Source organism: Pteropus alecto, unplaced genomic scaffold (genome assembly GCF_000325575.1).
Source record: "Pteropus alecto unplaced genomic scaffold, ASM32557v1 scaffold188, whole genome shotgun sequence".
NCBI lineage: Eukaryota > Metazoa > Chordata > Mammalia > Chiroptera > Pteropodidae > Pteropus > Pteropus alecto.
Genome location: NW_006441954.1, coordinates 61,710 through 87,377, shown reverse-complemented (window position 1 = coordinate 87,377; position 25,668 = coordinate 61,710). Strand labels below are relative to the sequence as shown.

At 35.2% G+C, this 25,668-nt stretch overlaps 1 protein-coding gene across 5 annotated transcripts in view; it reads left to right on the top strand.

Moving 5' to 3' along the window:
• Positions 1–25,668, top strand: part of LOC102886519 (probable ribonuclease ZC3H12C) — a 64,098-nt gene that overhangs the window by 22,932 nt on the left and 15,498 nt on the right. Inside the window, exons 2-5 of one of the 5 annotated variants that reach the window (XM_025051866.1) lie at positions 673–733; positions 1,348–1,436; positions 15,299–15,438; positions 18,411–18,957. In XM_025051866.1, coding sequence (XP_024907634.1) covers positions 673–733; positions 1,348–1,436; positions 15,299–15,438; positions 18,411–18,448 — 328 coding nt within the window. In that variant the 3' untranslated portion in view covers positions 18,449–18,957. Of the gene's footprint in view, positions 1–672; positions 1,437–15,298; positions 15,439–18,410; positions 18,958–25,668 lie in introns of those variants that run through there. The other 4 variants (XR_003048526.1, XM_025051867.1, XM_025051868.1 and 1 more) reach the window with 4 other exon arrangements.

The window sequence follows — 25,668 nt, the reverse complement described above, 5'->3', positions numbered from 1 at the left end:
ATTCACAAAATAAAGATTATTAAGGCAAAACTATTCATTTCTTAAAAGAAATATAATTCACTTTGTAATTATTTAAATCCTAGTTGGCTATTGTTGCATATGTGCTCTTTGATCTCAGTACCAAAATTATTTTTGAAGTGTCTTTAGATTGTTAGACTTAACCCAAATTAATGATAGTTTAATTTATTTTTCCTTCCATTCTACATGGCTTCCTCTTTAAAAGGATACTTACACATTTTTATGAATTCTTTTAGAGAAAATGTACGTAACCTGTCATAGCATATCGAAAACATGCTTTTTGATCATGTTCTATGTGTCAGTCTAGAAACATAGGCCTTTTTAACAGTGGAGAAATCGCTTCCATCAAGAATGAGAAGCAGCATGATACAGTGGGAAGAGTATGGGTTTTGGAGTCAGACAAAACTGGATAAAAAAGTCCAGTTCTGCTATTTATTTACTTTGTCACCTTGGAGGGATTACATGACCTTTCCAGTTCCTAATTTCATCTGAAAAACAGCACAGTACTATCTTGGCAAGGGTGGTGAGGGAGGGATGAGGATGTAGACAAACACCAAGTAGGTAATCAGTAGTTTGGTTCTTCTTTCCAACTTGTTTATTAAAACAAATGAAATAGTAAATATGAAATTCTAAATATTTTCCATTTTTCTCTAGGAATACAAGGTGCTGCTTTGTGTTCAGGAATACAGAACAAACAGCAGCAAAGTGGAGTCAGGTGCATGTAACAGCTACATGGGCTTGAAGGATCAGCCGGGGCATGACCTAGGCCACCTTTATGTGGAAAGCACTGACCCACATTTAAGTACATCTGAACTTTGGCCAATGGTAGAAAAACCAACAATGGATAAAGTTAATTCCGGGAAGGAAGAACAAGAGGTGTCTGAAGAGAATGTGAGCTCTGGTGACTCTGAAGAAAGCACAAATTCTGATAATGAATCAGAACAATTCAGTGGCATTGCAGTAGAGTCATGCTTATTAACCAAGACTCACAGACAGCTACGTAGGTCTCCCTATTTAGAGCCTCACAGGGTCAAACACAGTGAAATTTTGCAAGACTTTAAACCCAAAGAGTCTCAGACTACATCCAAGGAAGTGAAGAAACTCACGGATGTAGTGCAAGAATACCAAACAAAACTAGAGTTTGCACTTAAGTTAGGTTATTGTGAAGAACAGGTTCAGCTTGTGCTAAACAAACTTGATACCAATGCTTTATTCACTGATATTTTGAGACAACTTATCAAACTCGGAAATAAAAGTGAGGCCAAACAAATGTTTTATGAGGTATAATACAACAGTATAATGCGGGAAATGTCTTCCTTTGAATCTCAGCGGTCTGAATCTCCAATGCAAGAGATTGTAACAGATGATGGAGAAAATCTGAGACCAATAGTAATCGATGGCAGCAATGTGGCAATGAGGTAAGTGGGAAGATCTTCAGTGACTATTACGAGTCTTTAAAAGATATTTATAATTTTGTGACTGTTTCTCTTCTAAGAGTGGTTAAAGTCTAGATTATTCTGCATCCTAACTTTAACTTACATGTTTCTAATTTTGTCTTTTAGTTTTTTGTCTCTCTATTTCCAGGGCAGTCAGGCATTCTCACCCCATTTGTCGCTAAATAGAGACCCACTCCCTTTCGCCAGATATGTCTTTTTTTCACCAATCCGGCTATATTACTATGGTATAAAAGTTAGCATATGTTCCTGATTTCATGTTAGCCACTAGTTTTAAATGAAGTACTTGAGTATAATAATATTCAACAATTTTGGAATTTAGTCAAATAAAAGCGTGTTTCTACATGAAGTCAGATAACCATAGGGGAAAACCATACTTCTTTTAGAAAATAAACTGTTTTTAACATTTGAGAATAAATCGAAGATGTAGTTTGACATTTTTGTTTCATTTAAGAACTATAATTCAAAAATAATTATTTAGGAACTAAGGAGAAAAAAGACACAATTTCTAATGAAGTATTTTTTATGTATTTTGATGACTTGAAGTTTAAAGTGCATTTAAATTCAATTAGTATTATAGAGTTAACTGTGTACAATATTCAACGCACTATAAGAATATAAAGATACCTAAAGCCTTCAGTTCTTTCAGAGAGCTTAGAATTTCATATATTATTTCTCAAAATGTGATCTGAAGGTACTTACCACAGAATTTGGGGAACTTGTTTAAAATCCACATTGTAGAGCAGTGCTATTCAATGAATAATATAATGTGTGGCACATATGTCATTTTAAATTTTCTGGTACCTACATTAAAAAGTTAAAAGAAAAAGGTAAAGTTAATGTGGATAATATATTTTGGTCATCTGGGGAACTTGTTTAAAATCCACATTGTAGAGCAGTGCTATTCAATGAATAATATAATGTGTGGCACATATGTCATTTTAAATTTCCTAAATTAAAAAGTTAAAAGAAAAAGGCAAAATTAATGTGGATAATATATTTTGTTTAGCTTAATATAGCCAAACTATCATTTCAATATGTAACCAAAAAATTATTAATGAGATATTTTGCATTATTCCTTTCATATTAAGTCTTCAAATTGGACATCTTACACTTACCATACATGTAAATTCAGACTAGCCATACTTGCCCTCTCAATAGCCACATGCAAGACAGTATAGTTCTAGAGATCTATGAAGTCCATACCCCAGACCTAGCAAGTCCAGATGAAGATATAGCCCAAGCATCCCCTTTTGTAACAAATATCCCTGCTAATAATGATGCATAACAAAATTTGAGAACCAGTGCTTTAGTAGGTGATAACAAGTACTTCTACACAGGGTGTGCAAAGGACCAACTCATCCTCAAAATAAACTTCAGATGGAAGCAGTATTATCTTGCATTTATAAGCAAATGAGACTTGCAGGGTTTAAATTATTTGCCCAAAGCAAAACACAATTCATACCTAGTTATATTTGACTTCAAAGGTAATTGAAGATTTTTGAGGAAGAGAATGTCAAGAGTAGAGTTATGCCTTATCCAATAATCTGGCAGTGATATTTAAAGTGGATTATAGGAGGTAGGAGATCAATTTGGATGCAAACAACTTTTTAATGAAGTAAAGAGGGCCTTAAAAATCATAGAAGTATGAAGTGTACATATGGCCTTGAGAATTCTTCAGTAAAATAACCTCTGTTGTTTAATATTTTCCAAACTTAGCCTCATACTGGATTTTTCTCTTATTATAATCCAAGACTAGCGAATAATTTCTTTAGCAGAGTCCTATTACGTATGAATAAAGTTAATTGCAGTTCACCTAATTAGTGTTAGCGATGATAAGAAATGAGAAAAGTTACTGAATTATCAGAAATAGGGAAAAGTGATTGGAGTCGATGTTTTCTACTTCTGTGATTATCGAAGACATTTTCACATCTACTTAACAGATATGTTCTCTTCAGCATCTTTGGACTAATTACCCCCTTAGATCTGGGTTAGCTAGATGTACTTACTATTATTAACTTTGGCTTCAAATTATGGACCTTATAAGTCAAAGAAATCTTTCTCCTTACCTTTTCCCATTCTGAAAACTCGCTCTTTGCCACACTGCTATGCCCATAAACAACTGGAGGCTAATAGTAATCTATTTTATATTAAGACTTCTATTGTAATTTGAGTGTCGAATATTTTCATTGTCCTAAATCAGTGATTTTTCAGACTTTTCTTTAAAGCAGTACAATCCTGCCAATCTTACATGGAAACCCAATGTTTAAAACGAACAAAAGCAGAGTTCTGTTTGAATTGGGGAACATAAATAGGCTGTGTTTCCCACTGAAAAATCCCTTTCCCTGCTTCCTCCCTAGAAGGGCCTCTGAGCTACACTATGGAATTTCTGTTTGGAACACAACTTGATAAACACTGATTCAGTGATCTGTGACAAGGGGGCCTGGATTGAGCTCTCTGGTGGGAATGTTCAGTACTTAGCATTATGACAATTAGGTTTAGTTTCAAAGTGATCTTAGTGTGTTGGGAAAGAAATCAGATAGTAAAGTTGAGTAGCTAGAAGAGTGACAAAATAAGCATCAGTCAATCATTGTGAGGCTTCAGTAGTGTGAAGGAAAAAATTCTAGATACCCATGAGTCAGCACATGGAATTAATAGGTTCTCAAATAAAATATGAAAATTAGACAACAATAATAGGAAGTAAATACTCTTATTTCCATATCGAAGATGATATCCAGCTACACACCTTTCTCCCTGCTTAAGGAACATAAAATAGATGTAAGAGAATTTCTTTTTAACAATCAAACATTGAAAATGTATTAAGGAAGATCTTAAAGGCATTTTAAAGAGTTCTTTAAAATTAAAATTTATTTTCATGTGTCCAACATTGTTTATGTATTGTCATGCCTAAAAATTGAGAAAAAAATAAAATCATCAAATATTTGATGAGCACTGGGGTATATTAATAATTTAGTATTTAATATTTTAAATATTATATTAGTGTTATTCTGTGATTAATGTTCAGTGTACCCTGACTTTCTGTAACATAATTAAGCTAACTATATCTAAACTTGAAGGACTTCAGTACTAAAGATTCACATATGGTTTTCTAATTTACAAGGATACTTTTTACCCTTATTTTTACTTGTAGTGCATCACTGACAAACACTGATAACTTGAGTCTTTGTCACAGGGTAGCTTGATGTAATGACCTATTAAAGTCATAGAAGTTTTATAATCATACTTGAATCTTCCAGTCGAGGGTATAGCAAAGGTATAGCTCAAGTTTATTTAAATAAAGGATGTTATCTAGAAGATTATTAACTAAAGTAATTGTGTTTTCAAGTCCCGTGATTACCTTGATCTCTTTTTGGTTCTTTTAAAAACAAACTGTTTAGTGATCTGCACAAAGCAAACATATTGCTCTAAAAAAATCACAATTTACTATTAGTGGTGAAATTAAGATTTATGTTTTGGTTTTTATTTGCATTCCAAAGCAAGCTTTTTTTTTTTTTCCATTTTCTAAAAATTAGAACTAAAGAGATGTGAGAAAGTAAAGGAACTAATATTTGTTCAAACCTTCTGTGTTCAGGCAATCTGCTAGGTGCTTCATGGATTTGATCTTGTTCAATTCTTACAGCCCTAGAATATAGGTGGGATTATCTCCATTTTAAATATGAGAAAATTTAAATTAAGAATAAGTTACTTGGCCAAGATCACACAGGAAAGTAGTAAAGAGAATGCTTAAACTCATATCTGATTCCAGAGACTGTTATTTTCACTGCCTTGGCCTGCTCATCAAAAGCAATCTCTACTTAGTGGCATTAGTATAAGTAATAGTACTACTAATACTATTATAATAATTGGTAGTAGTACTGAATATGCCATTCCAGGTATTTTTTTTATAATTAGATTTTAGATAAATTTTGGAAAGACTTCCTTTTTAAGAATAGATTTCCCTTGATTATATAAATAATATACTTGTTACATAAATTTTAGAATATAAACCTATGGTTTCCAAGGTTCTGTATAACATTATAAGTAATATGTTAATTCCAATCAAATACTCAAACTATAGCAAAATCAGATTTGAGGAAATAAGATAATTGAAGAGTGACATCTTTGTTCTCTCTTTTTTCTAATGCCATGAAAAATAAAGAGGCCGTCCCCTTTAATAGATTACTTCATTCCCTTTTTAAGTTTTTCCATTTTTTCAATTACTCATGTCTACCACTGAATGATAACAGTTATAATTCTAAAATAACCCTTCTTATCCTGTGGTTAACATAGTTAATGACATGTATTTTACTTCAGAAAGTATAATATGTGAATGTACATTTCCTAGATGTGGCAAATGAACTGCTTGGCCCATTGTCCCGCTCCTCTAGGTTTCATATTGAAGCAGATTACATTAAAATATGTTGTTCCCTAAATTTTTCTCTGCATTACAAAATACATTGTTATGATCTGTTAACCATTGGTGGCTATTTTAATGGCACATTAATAAACAAGTGTACTTCAACTCTCCAGTGGGAAGTATATTTGGTGTTGTCATGAGATGTGGCAAATATCATATTATTTTGACTGCTTACAGAATTACCCTTCAGTTGAAGACAGAAAAGTAGAATTTATGTGCTTTTCAAATTAGTTACACAGTAGTATTTATGAAATAAAGATAAACCTATTGGATATGTACGGTAACTTTATGGACTAATGAAAATTATGATATTAGTTGGGTGAAAAGCTGAAGGGATTAAAACAAGTTATGATAGCATAAGTCTTATTGTTTCAGAAAAGATCCAAAATTAGACTGGTGAGAAACCAAGCAGCACTCAGAGAGTTGGAGAACTCAGGTTTATTACGGCAGTCCCAAAGGAGCTAGCACTCTGAAGATCCGGCCCCCAAGCTCAGTTACAACATTCCTTTTATAGACCCTTTTTGTCATAAGCTGATTGGTTAATTTGTCCTCAGACCGTTATAGAGCAGCAGGAGTTGCTATAGTTGCAGGTAGTTTCATTGTGTTAGGGGGGGAGTTGCTATGGATTACTGACAATTAGAAAGTGTTACAAAGCACATGAATTGCTAGGGGGAACAAACAGTTACATTTGTTGCTTAGATCAAACAAAAGGGAAGGTGAGTCTAGTCAATTTTGAGTATAGCCGTGCAACAAGCATATTTACAGAAACAGAACAGAGAGCTAATTAGCCTTTTGAATGAAAATTCTTCGTCATTATGAAGAATATGTTTGTCAAGATAGTCTGTATTCATTTAACTTCCCTTGATTTCCACTTTCTAGTTCATAATTCGTAGGAAGTTGCATATGTCTAAAAATGTGAATGGGAGTCCCTGATAGAAGTAATGGGGCTTCAAAAAAGAAAGAAAGAAAAGAAACACACTAAAAAGGCAAAACAGAAAAGGAAAAAGTAATAGAAGTAATGGTGCTTTAGTTACCCCAGTCCAAACCTTAGTAGCTCTTTTCACAGCTTGGTCTGCAAATTAATTTCATCTTGTTATCTGGTATAAGCTCTACAATGAATTACAGAAATCTTTCGGGAAAGTTGCAGTGAATCTAATAAATCAGTATTAGTTTCCCATTGGTACATTAGTTGCCACTGATGTTAGAAAGCCTCTCTTCTTCAAAATTTGGCCCGTAGCATAGCGGACCCCCTCCACATATTTACTATCGGTATGGATAAGCACATATTCCCTGACTCAGGTGTCTTGTCTCCCAGGAGCTTCAAAAACACTACCTGGACAACAGAATGTGGTAGCCCTTAGTTTATACAGCAGGTCTCTTCCCAGCAAATTGACAGCATTAAGAAGAGTGGCATATTCCTCTAACAGAGGACGGATTTGCTTAAGAACATGAGGAGAAAGGTTGTCCAGAGATCACATAACTTGTATGTTTTCCTGGTTCAGGAAATACAAGAAAGGTCAGTAGAAATTACAGAATACATGGCTCCAGGTTTTATACAATTGAAGAGAAAGATTAAGGCAGGAAAAAGAAATACAGATGTAAGGTTTCCCCAATCCCAGCTTTGAGGTTCTCCAATTATGTTGTTTTGCATCATTTGCTAGTTATTTCCTGTATGATTTCCTGGGGAGAAGAGTCTCCCAATGGAGGTTGTAAAGCTTCATAGTTACGTTGCATCTCTTGCTCTTGCTCAATCTCTTTCATCATTCCTCTTTCCAATGTCTTGGCTTCTTACAATAGTGACATTGACTTTTCATTAGAGTCTTGTCTTATTTGTTGGTGTTTCCAGAAAAGGGTTAGCTCCCTTTGTGAATAATTCTAACTGGACAGGTAACACTTCAGTCTTGACTCTTGTTTTTGTCTTCACCTTTCTCCATTTTTTCCCCAAAACTGATTGCCAAGATGTGAGAAACTGTCTGCCCTTGCCATCCAGATACCTTTTCTCACTTGTGCTTGAATTCCAGCAGGAGAGCTACCACAAAACTGAGAAGGATTAAGGGTCTGTTCTTATCTGCCCCTGCATCCATCCCTGTTAAATTAGGAAGTGCCTCAGTGAACACTGATGGAAACGAATAGGGGACTCAAAGCAGCAGCACTGCAACTTCTCCCAGGTTGCCTGCAGAAAGGTTTCAAGGACTGCCATCAGCAGTGCCTCACAATAGGTGTCCTAAGGCATGAGGAGCAGCCGAATGGGAGGAGGTGCCTGAGGCCATGGTACTCCCTTGGGAAGCAGTGATCATTTGCCTACATTATGCCTGTTCCATTAGTCCAGGAGAGTCGAGAGGTAGCGCTCCATGCAGTAGCCAATATCCATCCTCCTGCATAGGGCTGTGGACTGAAAACACACTGCAGAGCATCTCAGTGCATTTTCGCAGATCTTTCCAAAGCCCTGGAAAATAACTCTTAAGATGGGTGATATAGACTAGGAACGAGAGCGTATGCACTCTTACCACATCTGAGCCACCCAGCACTCCTGGATAGCTTCTATAAGGCATTTGAGGCCCTTAAGCTCCAAAGGAATAGAGTCGATGTCCCTCATTGAGATGAAAGTAAGTTGGTTTGAATGGCACTGTGGCTTCCGTCTCATTTTACTGGTTAGTAGCCTGACTCTCTGTTTCCCTTTCTTTCAAGTTATGAAGGCAACCATTCACCAACTTGATGTCTTTTATCCAAACTTTCAGACTCTCTGTTCTTTCCTGTTAATCATTTCTGCTTCCCTAGGTGTTTTGTATATTGGGTGTCATTGGAGTCTTGGTTTAATCCATATGAGGACATTCAGATAAGTCTGGCAGTTATCTTTCTGCCAAAGGGAAGTTATCCCAAGATCCTAAAGCCACCGGGACCCATCCATCCAAGAAGTCATCAGCTCCTTCTATGGTCCAGACTGTACAAAGAAGGGTGAAGGGAAGAACGGGAACAACAACAGAGAAGAGAACTTTCAGTTTCTTAAGTCTTTCTTTATGGCTGTTCAGTTCATTCTTATTTCCTGAGATCCAGAGACATCAATAATCTTTTTACTTCAACTATGGTTTTTTTCTAAAAATCTCTGTTAACATTCCAGTTTATCTACTACCAATGATTCTTCTTCTGTCCATTGCAAAGCAAGACTTTTATTAGAATATCTATTTCAAATATGACAGAGTAAAATGAGCCTTTTAAGAAAGAGACCTGTTGGCTTCTTGTATTTTTCTACCGTTAAAGCCAGTGGTGAATCACATGCAACCTTTGAGCATATATTACCCATTTTGCTTAACAGTAACTCAAAATTTGCAGTAAGGCTTTGGAATTTTCCCTGAGAACCCAATCCCGCTGAGGCAAAGTGATTGAAGGATCACTTTTTAGGAAATTTTCTGAGTTTCTTACCTAATTAAAAGTGGCCCAACTCTTCCAACAAATTCACCTAGCACAGGACTCACTTGAGTTATACCATCCTCATTACCAAATTATTAAAATAAAAAATTGAGGCCCAAAGGAGTATGCCAATTCATAAATATAGAATTAACTATTTTTATTAGTGAGGGGGAAAAAAAAAACCCTGAATGCATGCAGATATGGCCCATAAGTGGCTCTAGAAGTATAATGAATTTTCATCTCTGTTTATATGAAATTAAAGCTACAGTTCTTAAACATCACCCTGCTTTTTTATTAAACTCATCAGATGGTTCTTTTGCACTAGTAGGAACATTGTGCTTACTTTGATATCCTGTTTTTCATAATTTTTTATCAGGCTTACTACTGGGGATGATTCTAGACCTTGGCCAGCAGGGACTTCCAAGACAACAGCAGGTGTTGCAGGGGCTTGATGAGGGGAAGATTGGCTGGGAAAGCCCTGGAGACTCAGGGACTCACCCTGCGCATCCCCACTTATCTGCCTTTCTCTACCCATAGAAGATAAGACGTTAACCTGTCCCCATGTGAGATCTAAGGCTGAGTCGATGAAAGCCAACTGCTAACTGCATTAAATCTGATTTCAAGTTATTGTGGGGTTTTACTATACCTAGATATGCAATACTATGTTTTAAGAAAAGACGCCTTAAACTTTATAAATAATTGCCAGATTGCTCTCCTGAATGGTTATTCCAATTCACATTCCCAACTGTAATGTATGAATTCCTACTTTCACACATCTTTGCAACATCTGGTGTTTGCAGACTTTATTTTTTACAGTCTGATAAGTGTGAAGTGGTGTCTCCTTTTGGCTTTAATTTGCATTTCTTCACTATTGAGATCTTTTCACATTTGTTGGTCATTTAGATTTCCTCTTCTGCGAATTTCCTGTTCACATTTTTTGCCTTTGAAAAACAAAGCTGGTTACCCTTCTCGATATATGGGAGTATGTTATATATTCTCAGTACTAGCCTTCTGGATGGTCCTGTATATTGCAAATACCAGCCTATGGCATTTTTGTTTTGTGCGGAATCTTTTGCATAAAGAATTTTTGTATACCCCAATGAACCAGACTTTTCCTTGATAAAGCTTGTGGTTGCATGTCTTCTTCATTAAGTAGTGTTTTCCTATTCCGCTGTGAGTGTCTGCTATAATTTCTTCCAAGTTTTTCAGGATTTCTTTCCATATCTAAATCTTTGATCTATTAATTTATTTTTATGTATGGGATGAGGTAAAAATATAATTTTATTTTTTCATATAAATAACCAATTGTCCTAGTACTATCTGTTGAATAGTCTCTTTTCTTCATTCATTTGTAATGTCACTTTTATCATTTATATACACACATGTATATCGCCTTAGGCTCACTTTTCTGTTACATATTTCCTATTTATTTTTATCTTTGCCTGTACCAATATAACACTGATTATTTCTGTATTTTTATTCTAAGTATTGCTACCCAGTGGAGAAGTTTTTCTGCTTTTGTTCTTCAAAATTATTTAACTATTCTTGACCTTTTGTCTTTCCATATTAATTTTAGGATCAGCTTCTCAAGTTTCATAAAAACTCTTTGAGGATCTTTATTAGAATTACAGTGCACTGTAGATTGATTTGAGAATCACTATCTTGATAAATTGTGTCTTATCATCCATGAAAATGGTATATTGTTCCTTTTCCTTGGGTCTTCTCTTATGCCCTTTAATAAAGGGTTTTCGTTTCTATTTTCTCTATAAATCTCCTGCATATTGTTTATCTTTAGATTTGTTTAGTTTTTGTCACTGTTACAAATGGGATTCTTTTTTAAATTAAAATTTTAATTGGTTTGCTGGTGAATAGCAACACTAATTTTTGAACTAGAACCTTCTATCTTTAATCTACTAACATTGCAAAAGAATATTACCAGTATGATACAGATCTCTTTTTTTAATTTCATTTTTCAGCTATAGTTGACATACAATAATATATTAGTTTCAGGTTTAAAACATAGTGATTAGACATTTATATAACTTAACAAAGTGATCACCCGATAAAACCCATCTGGCACCATACATTGTTATTACAATATTATCGAGTATATCCCCTATGCTATATTTTAAATGCCCATGACTATTTTGTAACTGCCAATTTGTACTTCTTAATCCCTTCCCCTTTTCACCTCTCCTGTACCATCTGGCAATTATGAAAGTGTTCTCTGTATCTATGAGTTTATTTCTGTTTTGTGTTTTAGATTCAAAAAGTAGAGAACAAATTAAATCATATGGTATTTTATTTCTCTGTACTAGTTATTTCACATAGCATACCTTCTAGGTCCATCAATGTTTTTGCAGATGGCAGGATTTCATTCCTCTTTATGGCTGAGTAATATTCCATGTATATATGTACCACTTCTTCTTAATTCATCTATTGATAGACATTTAGATTGCTTCCATATCTTAGTTCTTATAAATACGCTGCAGTAAACATGTGGATGCGTATGGCTTTTTAAATTAGTGTCCTGGGTTTCTTCAGATAAATACCTAGAGGTGGGATTACTGGGTCCTCCTTTGTCTCTTGTTATAGCCTTTGTTTTTAAAGTCTAGTGTCTGGTATAAATATTGCTACCCTAGCTTTTTGTTTGCTTGTTTCCATTTTCATGAAACATCTTTTTCCATCTCTACTTTCAGTCTATGTATGTCTTTCAATCTGAAGTGAGTCTCTTGTAGGCAGCATATGTAAGGGTCTTGTTTCCTTATCCATTCAGCCACCCTACATCTTTTGATTGGAGCATTTAATACATTTAAAGTAATTGTTGATAGATATATGGTTATTGCCATTTTATTATCCATACTTTTATCTTTTCTTTTTCTTTAAGAAGTCCCTTAAATTCGTGTAATATTGGTTTGATGTTGATGAACTGCTTTAGCATTTTCTTGTCAGGAAGCTCTTTATCTGTCCTTCAATATTTGACCAAGCTTTGCTGGGTCAAGTAATCTTGGTTGTAAGTGCTTGTTTTTCATCACTGAATATTTTGTGCTAGTCCCTTCTGGCCCACAGAGTTTTTGTTGATAAATCAGCTGACAGTCTTATGGGAGCTCCTTATAGGTAACTACCTGCTTTTCTCTTGCTACTTTTAAGGTTCTCTCTGTGTCTTTTGGCATTTTAATTGTGATGTGTCTTGGTGTGGGTCTCTTTGGGGTCATCTTTTTGGGGACTCTCTGAGCTTCCTAGGCTTATGTGTCTATTTCCTTCACCTGCTTAGGGAAGTTTTCCATCATTATTTCTTCAAATAGGTTTTCAATTTTTCGTTCTCTCTCTTCTCCTTCCCCTGTGATGTGAATGTTGTTAAATTTGATGTTTTTCCAGAAGCCTCTTAAACTTTCATTTTTTGGATTCTCTTTTCTTGTTTCTCTTCTGATTGTGTGTTTTTGGCTACCTTGTCCTCCAAATTGCTGATTCATTTCTCCGCTTCACCTATTCTACTATTGATTCCATTTAATATATTCTTTATTTAAGTTATTATATTTTTCATTTCAGACTGGTTCTTTTTTTTTTTTCTATCTTCATTGTTATGTTTCCTATCACTCTGTTGAAGTTCTCACTGAGATCATTGAGCATCTGTATAGCCAGTTTTTTGAACTCTGCATTTGGTAGATTGCATGCCTCTATTTTGTTTAGTTCTCTTTCTGGATCTTTGTTCTATTTTTTGCTTCTTTGTCTCTCAATTTTGGCTGCCTCCCTGTGTTTGCTGCTATGTAATAGATACAGCTACCGTGTGTCCCTGTCATGGCAATGGCCTTATGTAGTAGATGCCCTGTGGATTCCAGTGGCACAGTCTCCCTGGTCACCTGAGCTATGTGCTCCTGTTATGTCTCTTGTGTGGGTTGTGTGTGCCATCCTGTTGTAGTTGATCCTTGATTGCTATTGGCACATCAGTGGAAGGGACTGACCTTCGAGCTGATTCATTGTGTTGACTGGCCATGACTACAATGGAGAAGCTGTTGTCAGGGGCTCACTCTACAGAGCAGAAATTCACTTTAGCAGATCTCTGGCACCTGCCAAGACTGCCCTTTGGGTGTGTCATTTGTGCAGGTGATCGAGTGGTGCTCTGGAGTAATCTGAAGTTGGCCACCAGGTATGTTGGTTCTTGGACCTCTTAGAAGGGGCTCTGGTGCAGGCCAAGGTCACCTACTGCCAATGCCCTGCACAAGACCACGTGGAATGAGCTACAAAGTGGTTTGCAAATGGTTGCCACTTGTCCTGGGCTTGGAGGTGCCTGGGAGAGGCTAAGCTATGAACTGAGGCTGGCTGCTGCTAGTACCAGGCTTGGGGCCACTTACCAAGAAGTATGGGACACATTGAGGCCAGATGCTGCTTGTTTGAGATTTTAGGAAAGTCCACAGTATGAGCTAAGACAGATTATTTGTATGTAAAAGCCTCTGAAAATGGCTTGGGTGGGCCCAAAAAGTAGGTAGGGCAAGGTCTCAGGGGATCACCAGGGCAGGGCGAATGGTTTTAGCCAGGTTGATGGAGACTCAAATGTGGTACCCGCCTATGTGTTCAGGCCAGGAGAGGGAGGGCTCAACAAAGGAACGGAAACTGCCAGCACTTCCATCTGAGAGAAAGCTACCTCTCTAGCCCTTGCCCTGAAGCCAGACAATTTATTCCCCCACCCCACCCTGTTTGTCCCTGGTGCCTTTCTAGCTGCTGCCACAGTGAGTCCATGAGTGAGTAAGTGCATGTATGGGCCCTTTAAGAGGACCGCTGGACACTCCGTCCCTTATCTCTTTCTCTGAAAATTCTAGTACATCTGAGTTCACCTCTAATCTTGCCTCAAACCATTAGGATAGGTGCATGGAACCATAAACAGTCCCTGTGGTTTGCATTTATAGCCTTCCATTATCTTTAAAACAAGGTAGTCTATTTCTGTTTTGTCCTTAAATGATCAATCATATTTAGAATGGTTTCAGTGCTTCCTAGGGGACCACTAGAACAATATATTAATATCTCAAATGTTGGATTTGTGCTAAAAGTTAACAAAGCATTTACCTACCTATTTCATTCAGCTCTTCTTTTGAGACATACGCATAAGAACTCCTTAGCTATAAGAAGTAAAGAATATGTATCTCCATTATAGATAATAAGTGGCACTTTCAGAGCTAAAACTGTAAAAGAATAATTATTACTTTCAAAGCAGGAGATTTTCTTTAAAAACATTAATTTTTTTTTCAATATTAGGTGAAAGTGTACAAGCAGAGCCTGGTGTTAGATAAATATTTGTTGAATGACTACACTCTTAGTTGGACATTTTCTTTTATGCACTAAAACTGCTAATCCAGTTTTGAATGCCCTTTTGTCATCATTAATCCTTGTCCAACACAACAGTGTTAAACAAACCAGGTGTCTTTTCATTGAAGGACATGGAAAGCGTTTTTTATGAGATTTAGCATTGTGCATGTATTTTTCCTTTCAGTGCATTTGTGTGCATTGTTTTACATGGGTCACTTCATAAATTTTGTGTATTACTTAATCATTATATTGAGTTATATTCATAAGAATTCTCGAGAAGGAAGTTTTTAGAAACTCCTAAGTATTCCATTCCACTGTTTTCATTGATTTTTTTCTATGGGACTTTATTTTTACATTTCACTGAAATTATTTTTGCTGTGCTTGAGGCCCCTTTCTTTTTTCCCATCCTTCCTGGTCAAAAAGAAAATGTATCTGTCTGACTAGTTAACCTTTTCAACTTGACATTTGAACACTCACTTTTCTTTATTCTCTGTGCAATAATCATCCCGATTTTCTTATTTTTTTCTCAGAGATTTTCAACTCCTAAGTTATCTTATTGTTTCTCTGAGCTAGTCAACTGCATCTTAAATTTGAAATCTCCTATTACTATTGTAATTATGTGATCATTTCGGTTTATAAATTTGAATTAAATTAAATGTATGTTTTTTGTGCTTTAAGTGTTCTAAAAATAATCTTTCAGCCATGGAAACAAAGAAGTATTTTCCTGCCGAGGAATAAAATTGGCAGTGGATTGGTTTTTGGAAAGAGGCCACAGAGATGTTACAGTTTTTGTTCCTGCGTGGAGAAAAGAGCAGTCCCGTCCTGATGCTCTCATTACAGGTAAATCCTGTTAGTTGTTTGTACTTAGCGTCCATTTATACCTATGCAGGTCTCTGGCACTGTCAGGTATTTTGCTAAACAATATGTAAATTTGTTTTTGTTTACTCAGTCTTTGTAACTGCCACATTGTCTTGGGTGGAACAGTAAATTTATTTTCAAGTTTAAAAACTACCTGTTTATGTTAACTAAACAATAATTCTTGCTACATATGCCAGTTTTTATTTTTTAATTTGAATACTTTTCACTTCAAATGTTGTAGAATTCTGACCTTTGGAGACATGCAGGAAATCAGGAGACCTAGATTCAAATTCAGACTTTCCCATTTACTAGCTATAGGACTAGTAATTAATGGAGGAAAGTAAGGCAATCTTAAGGTCCATAATATATATTTACAGTTTGCTTTTCACACAGTGCTACTAATTCATGCTCTTGCCAACAGTGAACCAATACCAAAACCTTTCTAGCACTATTATAATAATTTTCAGTCTTTCGCTATTAAAAACCAAAATCATTTAATTATTTTAATTTGTAGTAGTTTGATTAATAAACATCTTGAATAAAAACAACTTGAATATTTTTTAACTTTGTTCTTGATTTATATTTCATCATCCTGAATTCCTTTCTTCTACATGACCTTTCACTATTCATCTATTGAATCTTCAAATTTTTCTAGTTTATTTATATGATTTTATATATAAAAAAAGAATATCCCTTTGTTTCTCAAAGTCATGCATAAGATATTTATATAGGTGCCTTTATATAAGTAAACTTCATTACAGTATAATTTTTTTCAATAAAATGCACTGATTTTGAGAGCACAACTTGATTAGTTTGAAAAATATACACACCAATATAATAGATAAAGAGTGAATATTTGCATCACCCAAAAAGTTCTCTCACATCTCTTTGCTGCAAAAATCCCCAGGAAAAACTCTTATCTACTGTCATTATTGATTTTATGGAAGTAAACAATATGTACTACGTTGTATCTGGTTTCTGGGACTCAGCATAATTTTTGAGATTCACCCATGCCATTACATGCATCCATCACTCATGTTTTTATTGCTGAATGGTATCACATTCGCAAATTAACCAAAATTTATTCATTTACCTAATTGATGATATTAGGGTTTTTTAGTTTGAGATTATTATGAATGGAACTGTGATGAAAGTTTGTCTATACATTTTTCTGTTACCACACGTTTTCATTACTAATTGATAAATACCTGAAATGGAAATGGAGAGTCACATGGTAAGTATATATTTAACAGTATAAGTAAGTACCAAACTTTTTTCCTTACTTGGATCATTTTACATTGCCGCCAGCAAAGGATGAAAATTCCAGTTATTCCATACTTTCCTTCACCTTTGTTATTGTTAGTTTTTAAAAAAATTCAGTCCTGTGCAGTGACATCAGATTGCAATTTTAATTTGCATTTCCGTGATAACTAATAATGTTGTATTCCTTTTCATGGTCTTAATAACTAATTGTATACATTCTTTTATGAAATATTCATTCAAATCTTTTTCCTATTTTTATTGATTTTTTTAATTTTTATTAAAATGTAAGACTTTATGCATTCCGTATGTGTCTTATATCAAATATATTGCAAATATTTCTCCCAGTCTGGCTTGCCTTTTCATTTTCTTAAAGCAGTCTTTTAAATAACAGAAGTTTTTCATTTTTATAAAGTCCAGTTTTTCATTCTTTTTTCCCCTTCTATGGTTTAAGCATATTGTGTCCTAAGAAATCTACATCTACCCCAAGGTTGTGAAGACATTCTCTCTCTTTTTTTTTTCAAAGTTCTATAGTTTCAGTTTTTACATTTAGTGCTATGATTCATTTTGAGTTAAATTATGTGAATGGCAAGAGATAAGAATCAAAGTTCATTTTTTTTATGAAGATAAACAGTAGTTCCAGGGATACTTTTTTTTTTCCCCCCCATAAAGCTATGCTTTCCCCCATGGAATTACCATGGCACTTTTACAGAAAATCAAGTGACCATAGATGTGTGAGTGTATTTCTGAAATCACTAATCTGTCCCATTGACCTGTATGCCTACACTTTAACAAAGCCATACTGTCTCGATATCTGTGGCTTTAGTAAATTGGAAGTCCTCCAACTTTGCTCTTCTTTGTTAAAATTGTTTTAAATACTCTAGGTCCTCAGCATTTCCATATACATTTTGAATCAATTTGTCAGTTTCTATCACACACACAAAAAGTTGCCTGCAGTTTTTACTGAGATTGAATTGTATCTATAGGTTAATTTGGTGGAAATTTATATTTTGAAAATATTGAGCCTTCTCATGCATGAACATAGCATCTCTCTATCCTGGCCACATAAAGGTGAATTATGAACTACCTCTACCTATTTTCCATCTGAAAAAATTCATGTAAGATCGGTATACTTTAGTTCTTAAATATTTGGTAAAATTGACCAGTGAGAGCCATGTTGGCTAGACTTCTTTTTTGTGTATGGGAAGACATGTAACTATAAATTTACTTTCTAATAGATATAAAAGCTATTACGGTTTTTAATTTTTTCTTGATTCCATCTTGCTCATTTGTTTCTTTCAAGGAATTGTTCATCTAGGTTGTAAAATTTATTCACATAACATTACTCAGAATATTTTAATGTCTGTAGGAGCTATAGTGACAGCTCCTTTTTGTTTCCTATATTGATAATTTGTGACTTTCCTCTTCTGTTCTTGACCAAACTAGCTACAGATTTATCAGTTTTATTGACCTTCTCTATCATCTTTCTTTATTATCTCCATATTCCTTTTCCTGAAGTCTATTTTGTTTGATACTAATATAGCCACTCTTGATTTTTTTATTAATATTTGCATTGAATATCTTTTTCAATCCTTTTATGTTATTATTACCTTTATATTTAAAATATGCTTCTTTTTTCGGAAAACATTCGGAGTGAAACATCTTCATATCTCTCCCCTTGAAACAACAATAAGCTGAACATCTAAAACTAAAAAAAAAAAAACCACCCTAACTGCACACCAGCACGTCTGAGCATGGATTCTGCGCATAAGAGCTACCACAGGTCAGAACCCCAGGTGTCGGGCAGTGGACTCGGAGGAATAAAGAAGTTGCATCTCGCAGCCACCGGAGCTCCCTGCAGGAGGAGGGGTAGGGGTGAAGGTGCGGTGACTTCCCTGATCAGCCTGCCTGGAAGTGCCGGAACTTCTAGCAGCCGGCACCAGGGCCATCACTGGGGCAGAAAGCAGAGAAGTGGAATGGGACAACAGAGAAACAACAGTTGATTTTTACTGGCCCCAGTAACAAAACCAAGACTGAGCCACAGTTCCCAACTCCCAACCCAGAAGGCTCCTCTCTCCATACCCTCCAAGACAGATCACCACAGAACTCCAGGAAAAGTTGAGCAAATGCTACCGAAACTGTTGCTAATACTGACAGGAACTGAAACTGAGAGTAGCAAGTATGATTAAACATCTACAAGAAAAGAAAAAAGACATTTAGGCTTTATATAAAGCAAGGATCCAAGAGCCTTAGACGCCACCTACTGGAAACCAAAAGAAAAGCTCCTTCTTTGCAGCAGGCTAAAAAGAGACCTTTATGTAATAAATCTTCTTTCTGGAAAAACAAAAGAATACACTTCCATAAATGCCCAGGTGGAGAAATAGTCCATTAAACACCATGATCAACCAAGGTGACAAGGCATCTCAGAAAGAAAGAGAAAAATCTCCAGAAAATAAGCTTACAGATGTAGAAATATGTGACTTACGAGACAGAGAATTCAGGATGGTACTTCTGAAAAAAATTCAATGAGATCCAAAACAACTCACATCAACAATTTCAGGAATTGAAAAAACAACTAGATAATCAGAGCAAAGAGGTTGAAACCCTCTAAAGGAACCAAATAGAACTTCTGGAGATGATGAACACAGTGTAAGAGCTGAAAAATGAAATAGCATGCTTGGGAAATTGAGTTGACCAAATGGAGGAAAGGATCAGTGATATTGAAGACAGAAATCTAGAAATAAATCAGAAGGAATAGAGAGAAACTGAAGAATGAAAAATAATGAAAGAAATACAAGAAATAGCCGATACTGTCAGGAGAGGAAACATAAGAATAATGGGCATTACCAAAGGCAAGGAAAAGGACCAGGGATGAGAAAGAATTTTCAGACAAATAGTGGACAATAATGTCCCAAATGTAAGGAATGAGCTGGGGCTTGGAATTCAAGAAGTCAACAGAACACGCAATTATCTCAACCCAAAAAGGCCTTCACCAAGACACACTATATAAGTTTATCAAAAAATAATGACAAAAACAATTCTCAGGGCAGCCAGGGAAAGGAAGAAGGTAACATATAAAGGAAACCCCATTAGATTATCATCAGACTTCTCAGCGCAAACCTAACAAGCCAGAAAAGAATGGAATCAAATATTTAAACTATTAAGTGAAAGGAACTACCAGCCTAGAATGATGTATCCAGCTAAGATCTCCTTTAGATATGAAGGAGAAATTAAGACCTTTCCAGACATACAAAAATTGAGGGAATTCTCCACTATAAGGCCTGCTACAGGAAATACTGAAAGGTGTCAGCTCATCTGAAACAAAATAACAAAACAAAAAGAAAAAGACATAATTAGGAATAAAGTGACTAACAGGCAAATAGAAGCAGAGGAGTGCAACCCTTACTAAAAACAAGGCATCATAAGCTTAAATAATAAGCAGAGAATTTCTATAGCAGGAAACTAATTCAGCATACATAAGGACAAATTGAGATAACAATGACTGAAAAGGGGAGGATTCAAAGATCCAAATTCACAAAGGGGAAAGGAGATAAGGCACGTGCAGAAGAAAATGGACAACTCTATATATATAACTATCCTTTTCATGTTCGTAATGGTAACCCCACACCAAAGATTCACTACTGAAGTATATAACATAAAACAAGAAGAACCAGAGGCAAAACTCACAAATCCAAGCAAAATAAAGAAAACAGAAACACAAAGACAAGGAAGCAATGGAAACACCAAGCTACCAAAAAGCAAAAGATAAAATGTCTGTAAGAAGACTTCATATTTCAATAATCACTCTAAATGTAAATGGACTGAACTCAACAATAAAAAGGCACAGAGTTGCAGAATGGATCAAAAAATAAAACTCAACCATATCCAGGTGACACATCTCAGCTCCAAAGACAAATATGGACTCAAAGTAAAAGGGTGGAAAATGATATTTCAAGCAAATGGCATTCAGAGAAAAGCAGGAGTAGTGTTACTATTATCGGGTGAAATAGACGTCAAAATAAAAAAAGTAAAGATACTGAGGGACACTTCATAATGATAAAGGGAATCATGCACCAAGAAGACATAACACTTATTAATATCTATGCTCCCAATCAAGGAGCACCAGGATATGTAAAGTAATTACTAACAGGAAACTAATTCAGCATACATAAGGACAAATTGAGATAACAATGACTGAAAAGGGGAGGATTCAAAGATCCAAATTCACAAAGGGGAAAGGAGATAAGGCACGTGCAGAAGAAAATGGACAACTCTATATATATAACTATCCTTTTCATGTTCGTAATGGTAACCCCACACCAAAGATTCACTACTGAAGTATATAACATAAAACAAGAAGAACCAGAGGCAAAACTCACAAATCCAAGCAAAATAAAGAAAACAGAAACACAAAGACAAGGAAGCAATGGAAACACCAAGCTACCAAAAAGCAAAAGATAAAATGTCTGTAAGAAGACTTCATATTTCAATAATCACTCTAAATGTAAATGGACTGAACTCAACAATAAAAAGGCACAGAGTTGCAGAATGGATCAAAAAATAAAACTCAACCATATCCAGGTGACACATCTCAGCTCCAAAGACAAATATGGACTCAAAGTAAAAGGGTGGAAAATGATATTTCAAGCAAATGGCATTCAGAGAAAAGCAGGAGTAGTGTTACTATTATCGGGTGAAATAGACGTCAAAATAAAAAAAGTAAAGATACTGAGGGACACTTCATAATGATAAAGGGAATCATGCACCAAGAAGACATAACACTTATTAATATCTATGCTCCCAATCAAGGAGCACCAGGATATGTAAAGTAATTACTAACAGAACTAAAGGGAGAAACAGACCGAAACACTATCGGAGTAGGGAAACTAAATGCCCCACTGTTAGATATGGACAATCATCCAAACAGAAAATCAAGAAGGAAATAACATCCTTAAATGACACATTAGATCTATGACACAGATGGACGTAAATGACATATACAGAGCCTTCCATCCTAAAACAGCTGCTTATACATTCTTCTTTAGTGCACATAGAACATTCTCAAGAATCGACCACATATTGAGACACAGAAATAACCTCAACAAATATAAGAGGGTTAAAATCATACCAACCATACTCTCTGATCATAATGCTTTGAAACTAGAGATCAACTGCAAAAAGAAATCAGGAAGAACCATAGATACATGGAGATTAAACAACATGCTACTGAAGAATAATTGGGTCAGGGAAGAAATAATTGGGTCAGGAAAGAAATAATGATAGTACAACATACCAAAAGTTTGAGATACAGCAAAATCAGTCATAAGAGGGAAAGTTCATATCATTATAGGCCTATCTCCAAAAACAAGGATGAGCCCGAATAACCTAACACTTCATCTTAAAAAACTTGAAAAGGAAGATCAAATGAGGCCTAAAGATAGCAGAAGGAAAGAAATTGTCAAAATTAGAGCAGAAATAAAAGATATTGAAAACAAACCAAAGAAATAGAAAAAATAAATACAACAAGGAGCTGGTTCTTTGGCTAGACTCACTAAAAAAAAAAGAAAAGACAAATAAAATCAGGGATAAAAGAGGAGAAATTATGACTGACATCGCAGAAATACAAAGGATCATGCGAGAATACTATGAAAAATATATAATAACAAATTTAATAACCTAGAAGAAATGGACCAGTACTCAGAAAAATACAATTTCCCTAGACTGAATCAGGAAGAACCGATCAGTGGTATGGAAATTGAAGCAATCATCAAAAACCTACCAAAAAGTCAAAGTCCAGGACCAGATGGCTTCAGCAGTGAATTCTACCAAACATTCAAAGAAAATTTAATACCTATTCTCCTCAAACTCTTCTAAAAAATTGAAGAGGAACCAATACTTCCCAACTCATTTTATGAGGCCACTTTTACTCTGATCCATAAAAAGAAAACTACAGAGCAATATCTCTCATGAACAAATTCTAAATAAGATACTAGCAAGCCGAATACAGCAACATATTAAAAAGATTATACACCACAACAAAGTGGGCTTCATCCCAGGGGCACAGGGATTGTTCAACATACATAAATCGATTAATGTGATACACCACATAAATTTAAATATAAGAATCATATGATCATAGCAATAGAAGCAGAAAAAGCCTTCAACAAGATACAGCATCCATTTATGATCAAAACACTTAACAAAATCAGTATAGAAGGAAAGGACCTTAACACAATAAAGATCATATATGACAAACCCTCAGCCAACATTATACTTAATGGTGAGAAACTAAAATCTTCCCTCTAAGATCAAGAACAAGACAAGACTGTCCACTATCGCCACTCTTATTCAATGTAACAATGGAAGTCCTAGCAAGTACAGTCAGGCAAGAGAAAAATATAAAAGGCATCCAAATAGGAAATGAAGAAGTCAAACTGTCACTATTTGTGGATGACATGATTCTTTATATAGAAAACCCAAAAGACTCCACAAGAACACTACTAGAAACAATGCAGTAAAGTCTCTGGATACAAAATCAATGTTCAAAAATGCATAGCTCTCCTATATTCTAATTATGAAGCGTCAGAAAAAGAAATGGAAAAAATAATTCCTTTTGCAATTGCAACAAAAAAATGTGTAAGAGTAAATCTAATGAAATAGGTGAAGGACCTATACAATGAAAACTATAAGACCCTATTAAAAGAACTTGAAGAAGTTACAAAGAAATGGAAAAATATTAATGAAATCCTCATCAAAATCCCATTGGCATTTTTTAAAGAAATAGAATAAAAAAATCATCTGATTTGTACAGAATCACAAAAGATTCCAAACTGCCAAAGCCATCCTGAGAAAAAAGAATGAGGCTGGAGGCATCACTATGCCTGACTTCAAGTTAAACCACAAAGCAACAATAATCAAAACGGCATGGTATTGGTAGAAAAAATAGACACACAGACCAGTGGAGTAGAATCGAGAGTCCAGAAATAAACCCATGTTTATATGGGCAAACAAAAAAGCCAAAAACATACAGTTTTTGGAGAAAGGAAAGCCTCTTCAATAAATGGTGCTGGGAAAACTGGAAAGCTTCCTGCAAAGGAATGAAACTAGACTGTTGTCTATCTCCACACACCAAAATTAACTCAAAATTGATTAACGACCTGAATATAAGACCTGAAACAATAAAATGCATAGAAGAAAACATAGGAACTAAACTTATGGACCTTGGACTTAAAGAGGATTTTATGAATTTGACCTCAAAGGCAAGAGAAGTAAAAGCAAAAATAAATGAATGGGACTGCATCACACTAAAAAGCTTCTGCTCAGCAAAAGAAACTGTCAACAAGGTAAAGAGATAGCCATCCAAATGGGAGAAGATATTTGCAAGCAACAACTCCAATAACAGCCTAATACCTAAAATATACAAAGAACTTATACAACTCAATAACAGAAACAAACCACAGTCCAATTAAAAAATGGGCAGAGGACCTGAATTGACACTTCTCCCAAGAAGACATACAAATGGCCAACAAACATGAAAAGATGCTCAACACCACTAGCTATTAGAGAAATACAAATCAAAACCACAATGAGATAACATCTCACACCTGTTAGAACAGAATCAACAGAACAAGTAATAACAAATGTTGGAGAGAATTTGGAGAAAAAAGAACCCTCATACACTGCTGATGGGACTGCAAATTGGTACAGCCACTATGGAAAACAGTATGGAGTTTCCTCAAAAAGCTAAGAATCGATCTACCATTTGATCCAGCAATCCCTCTACTGGGTATTTACACCCAAAGACTTGAAAACCCATATCCTAAAAGATATTTGCACACTAATGTTCATAGCAGCACTATTCACAGTGGCCAGGACATGGAAGCAACCGAAGTGTCCTACGGTAGATGACTGGCTAAAGAAGCTGTGGTACATATATGCAATGGAATATTACTCAGATACAAGAAGAGATGAAATACTGCCATTTGCAATAACCTGAATAGACCTCGAGATAATCATGCTAAAGCAAAATAAGCCTGACAGAAAAAGTTGAAAATCACATGATATCACTTATATGTGGGATATAAACCTAAAAGCAACAAATGAACAGAGACTCAGGGAAATGGACAGTGGACTAGTGGTTACCAGAGGGTAGAAGGTTGGGGAAGATGGAAGAGGTAGACAGGGTAAAGGGGGTCAAATATAGTGGGTTAGAGGGAGGGCGAAGTGGGTAAACGGGATCAAATATATGGTAGCTGAACGAAACTAGACTCTGGGTGGTAATCACACAATGGGATATATAGATGTCAAATTATAATGTACACCTGAAAATTATATTATTGAATTAACCAATGTTACCCCAATAATCTCAAAATAATTAATAAAAATAAAATTCCCACATTAAAAACTCAAAAAAAAAATAAAGTATGCTTCTTGTTAACAACATAAAGTTGGGTCTTCTTTTTTATACAATGACAGTCTCTGCTCTTTCATTGGAGTGCCTTTTTGAAGCCTGGTGTGCATCTAATTTGCACCAAATAGAGTAGACGAGGTGTACTTATGAAGTCAAGAATCTGGCTGTTCTGGGTTAATAATATTTAACCCAGAATCTGGCTGTTCTGGGTTAATAATATTTAACCCTAAAAGGATGCACACTTTTTAAACTGGCACACTGACTATAAGTATTTATATAATCACATTTCAATAAATTAACAGTGTCTGCTAAAATATAACTACTAGGAACCATCACAAATTGTACATTCCTTTAAATCACCAACCAGTTTTTCCAACCTCAAAATTCATAAGTTGTACAATATAACAAGTCTTTCTTTGATAATTACAATGGCATTATTTTTAAATCAATTACCACATTGAAGATGTCTATTATATGCATTCTTCTGTCATTAGTTGCTTGGGTAAAAGATCTATTGTGGCTAGCTAACTTTTCCAGTATCA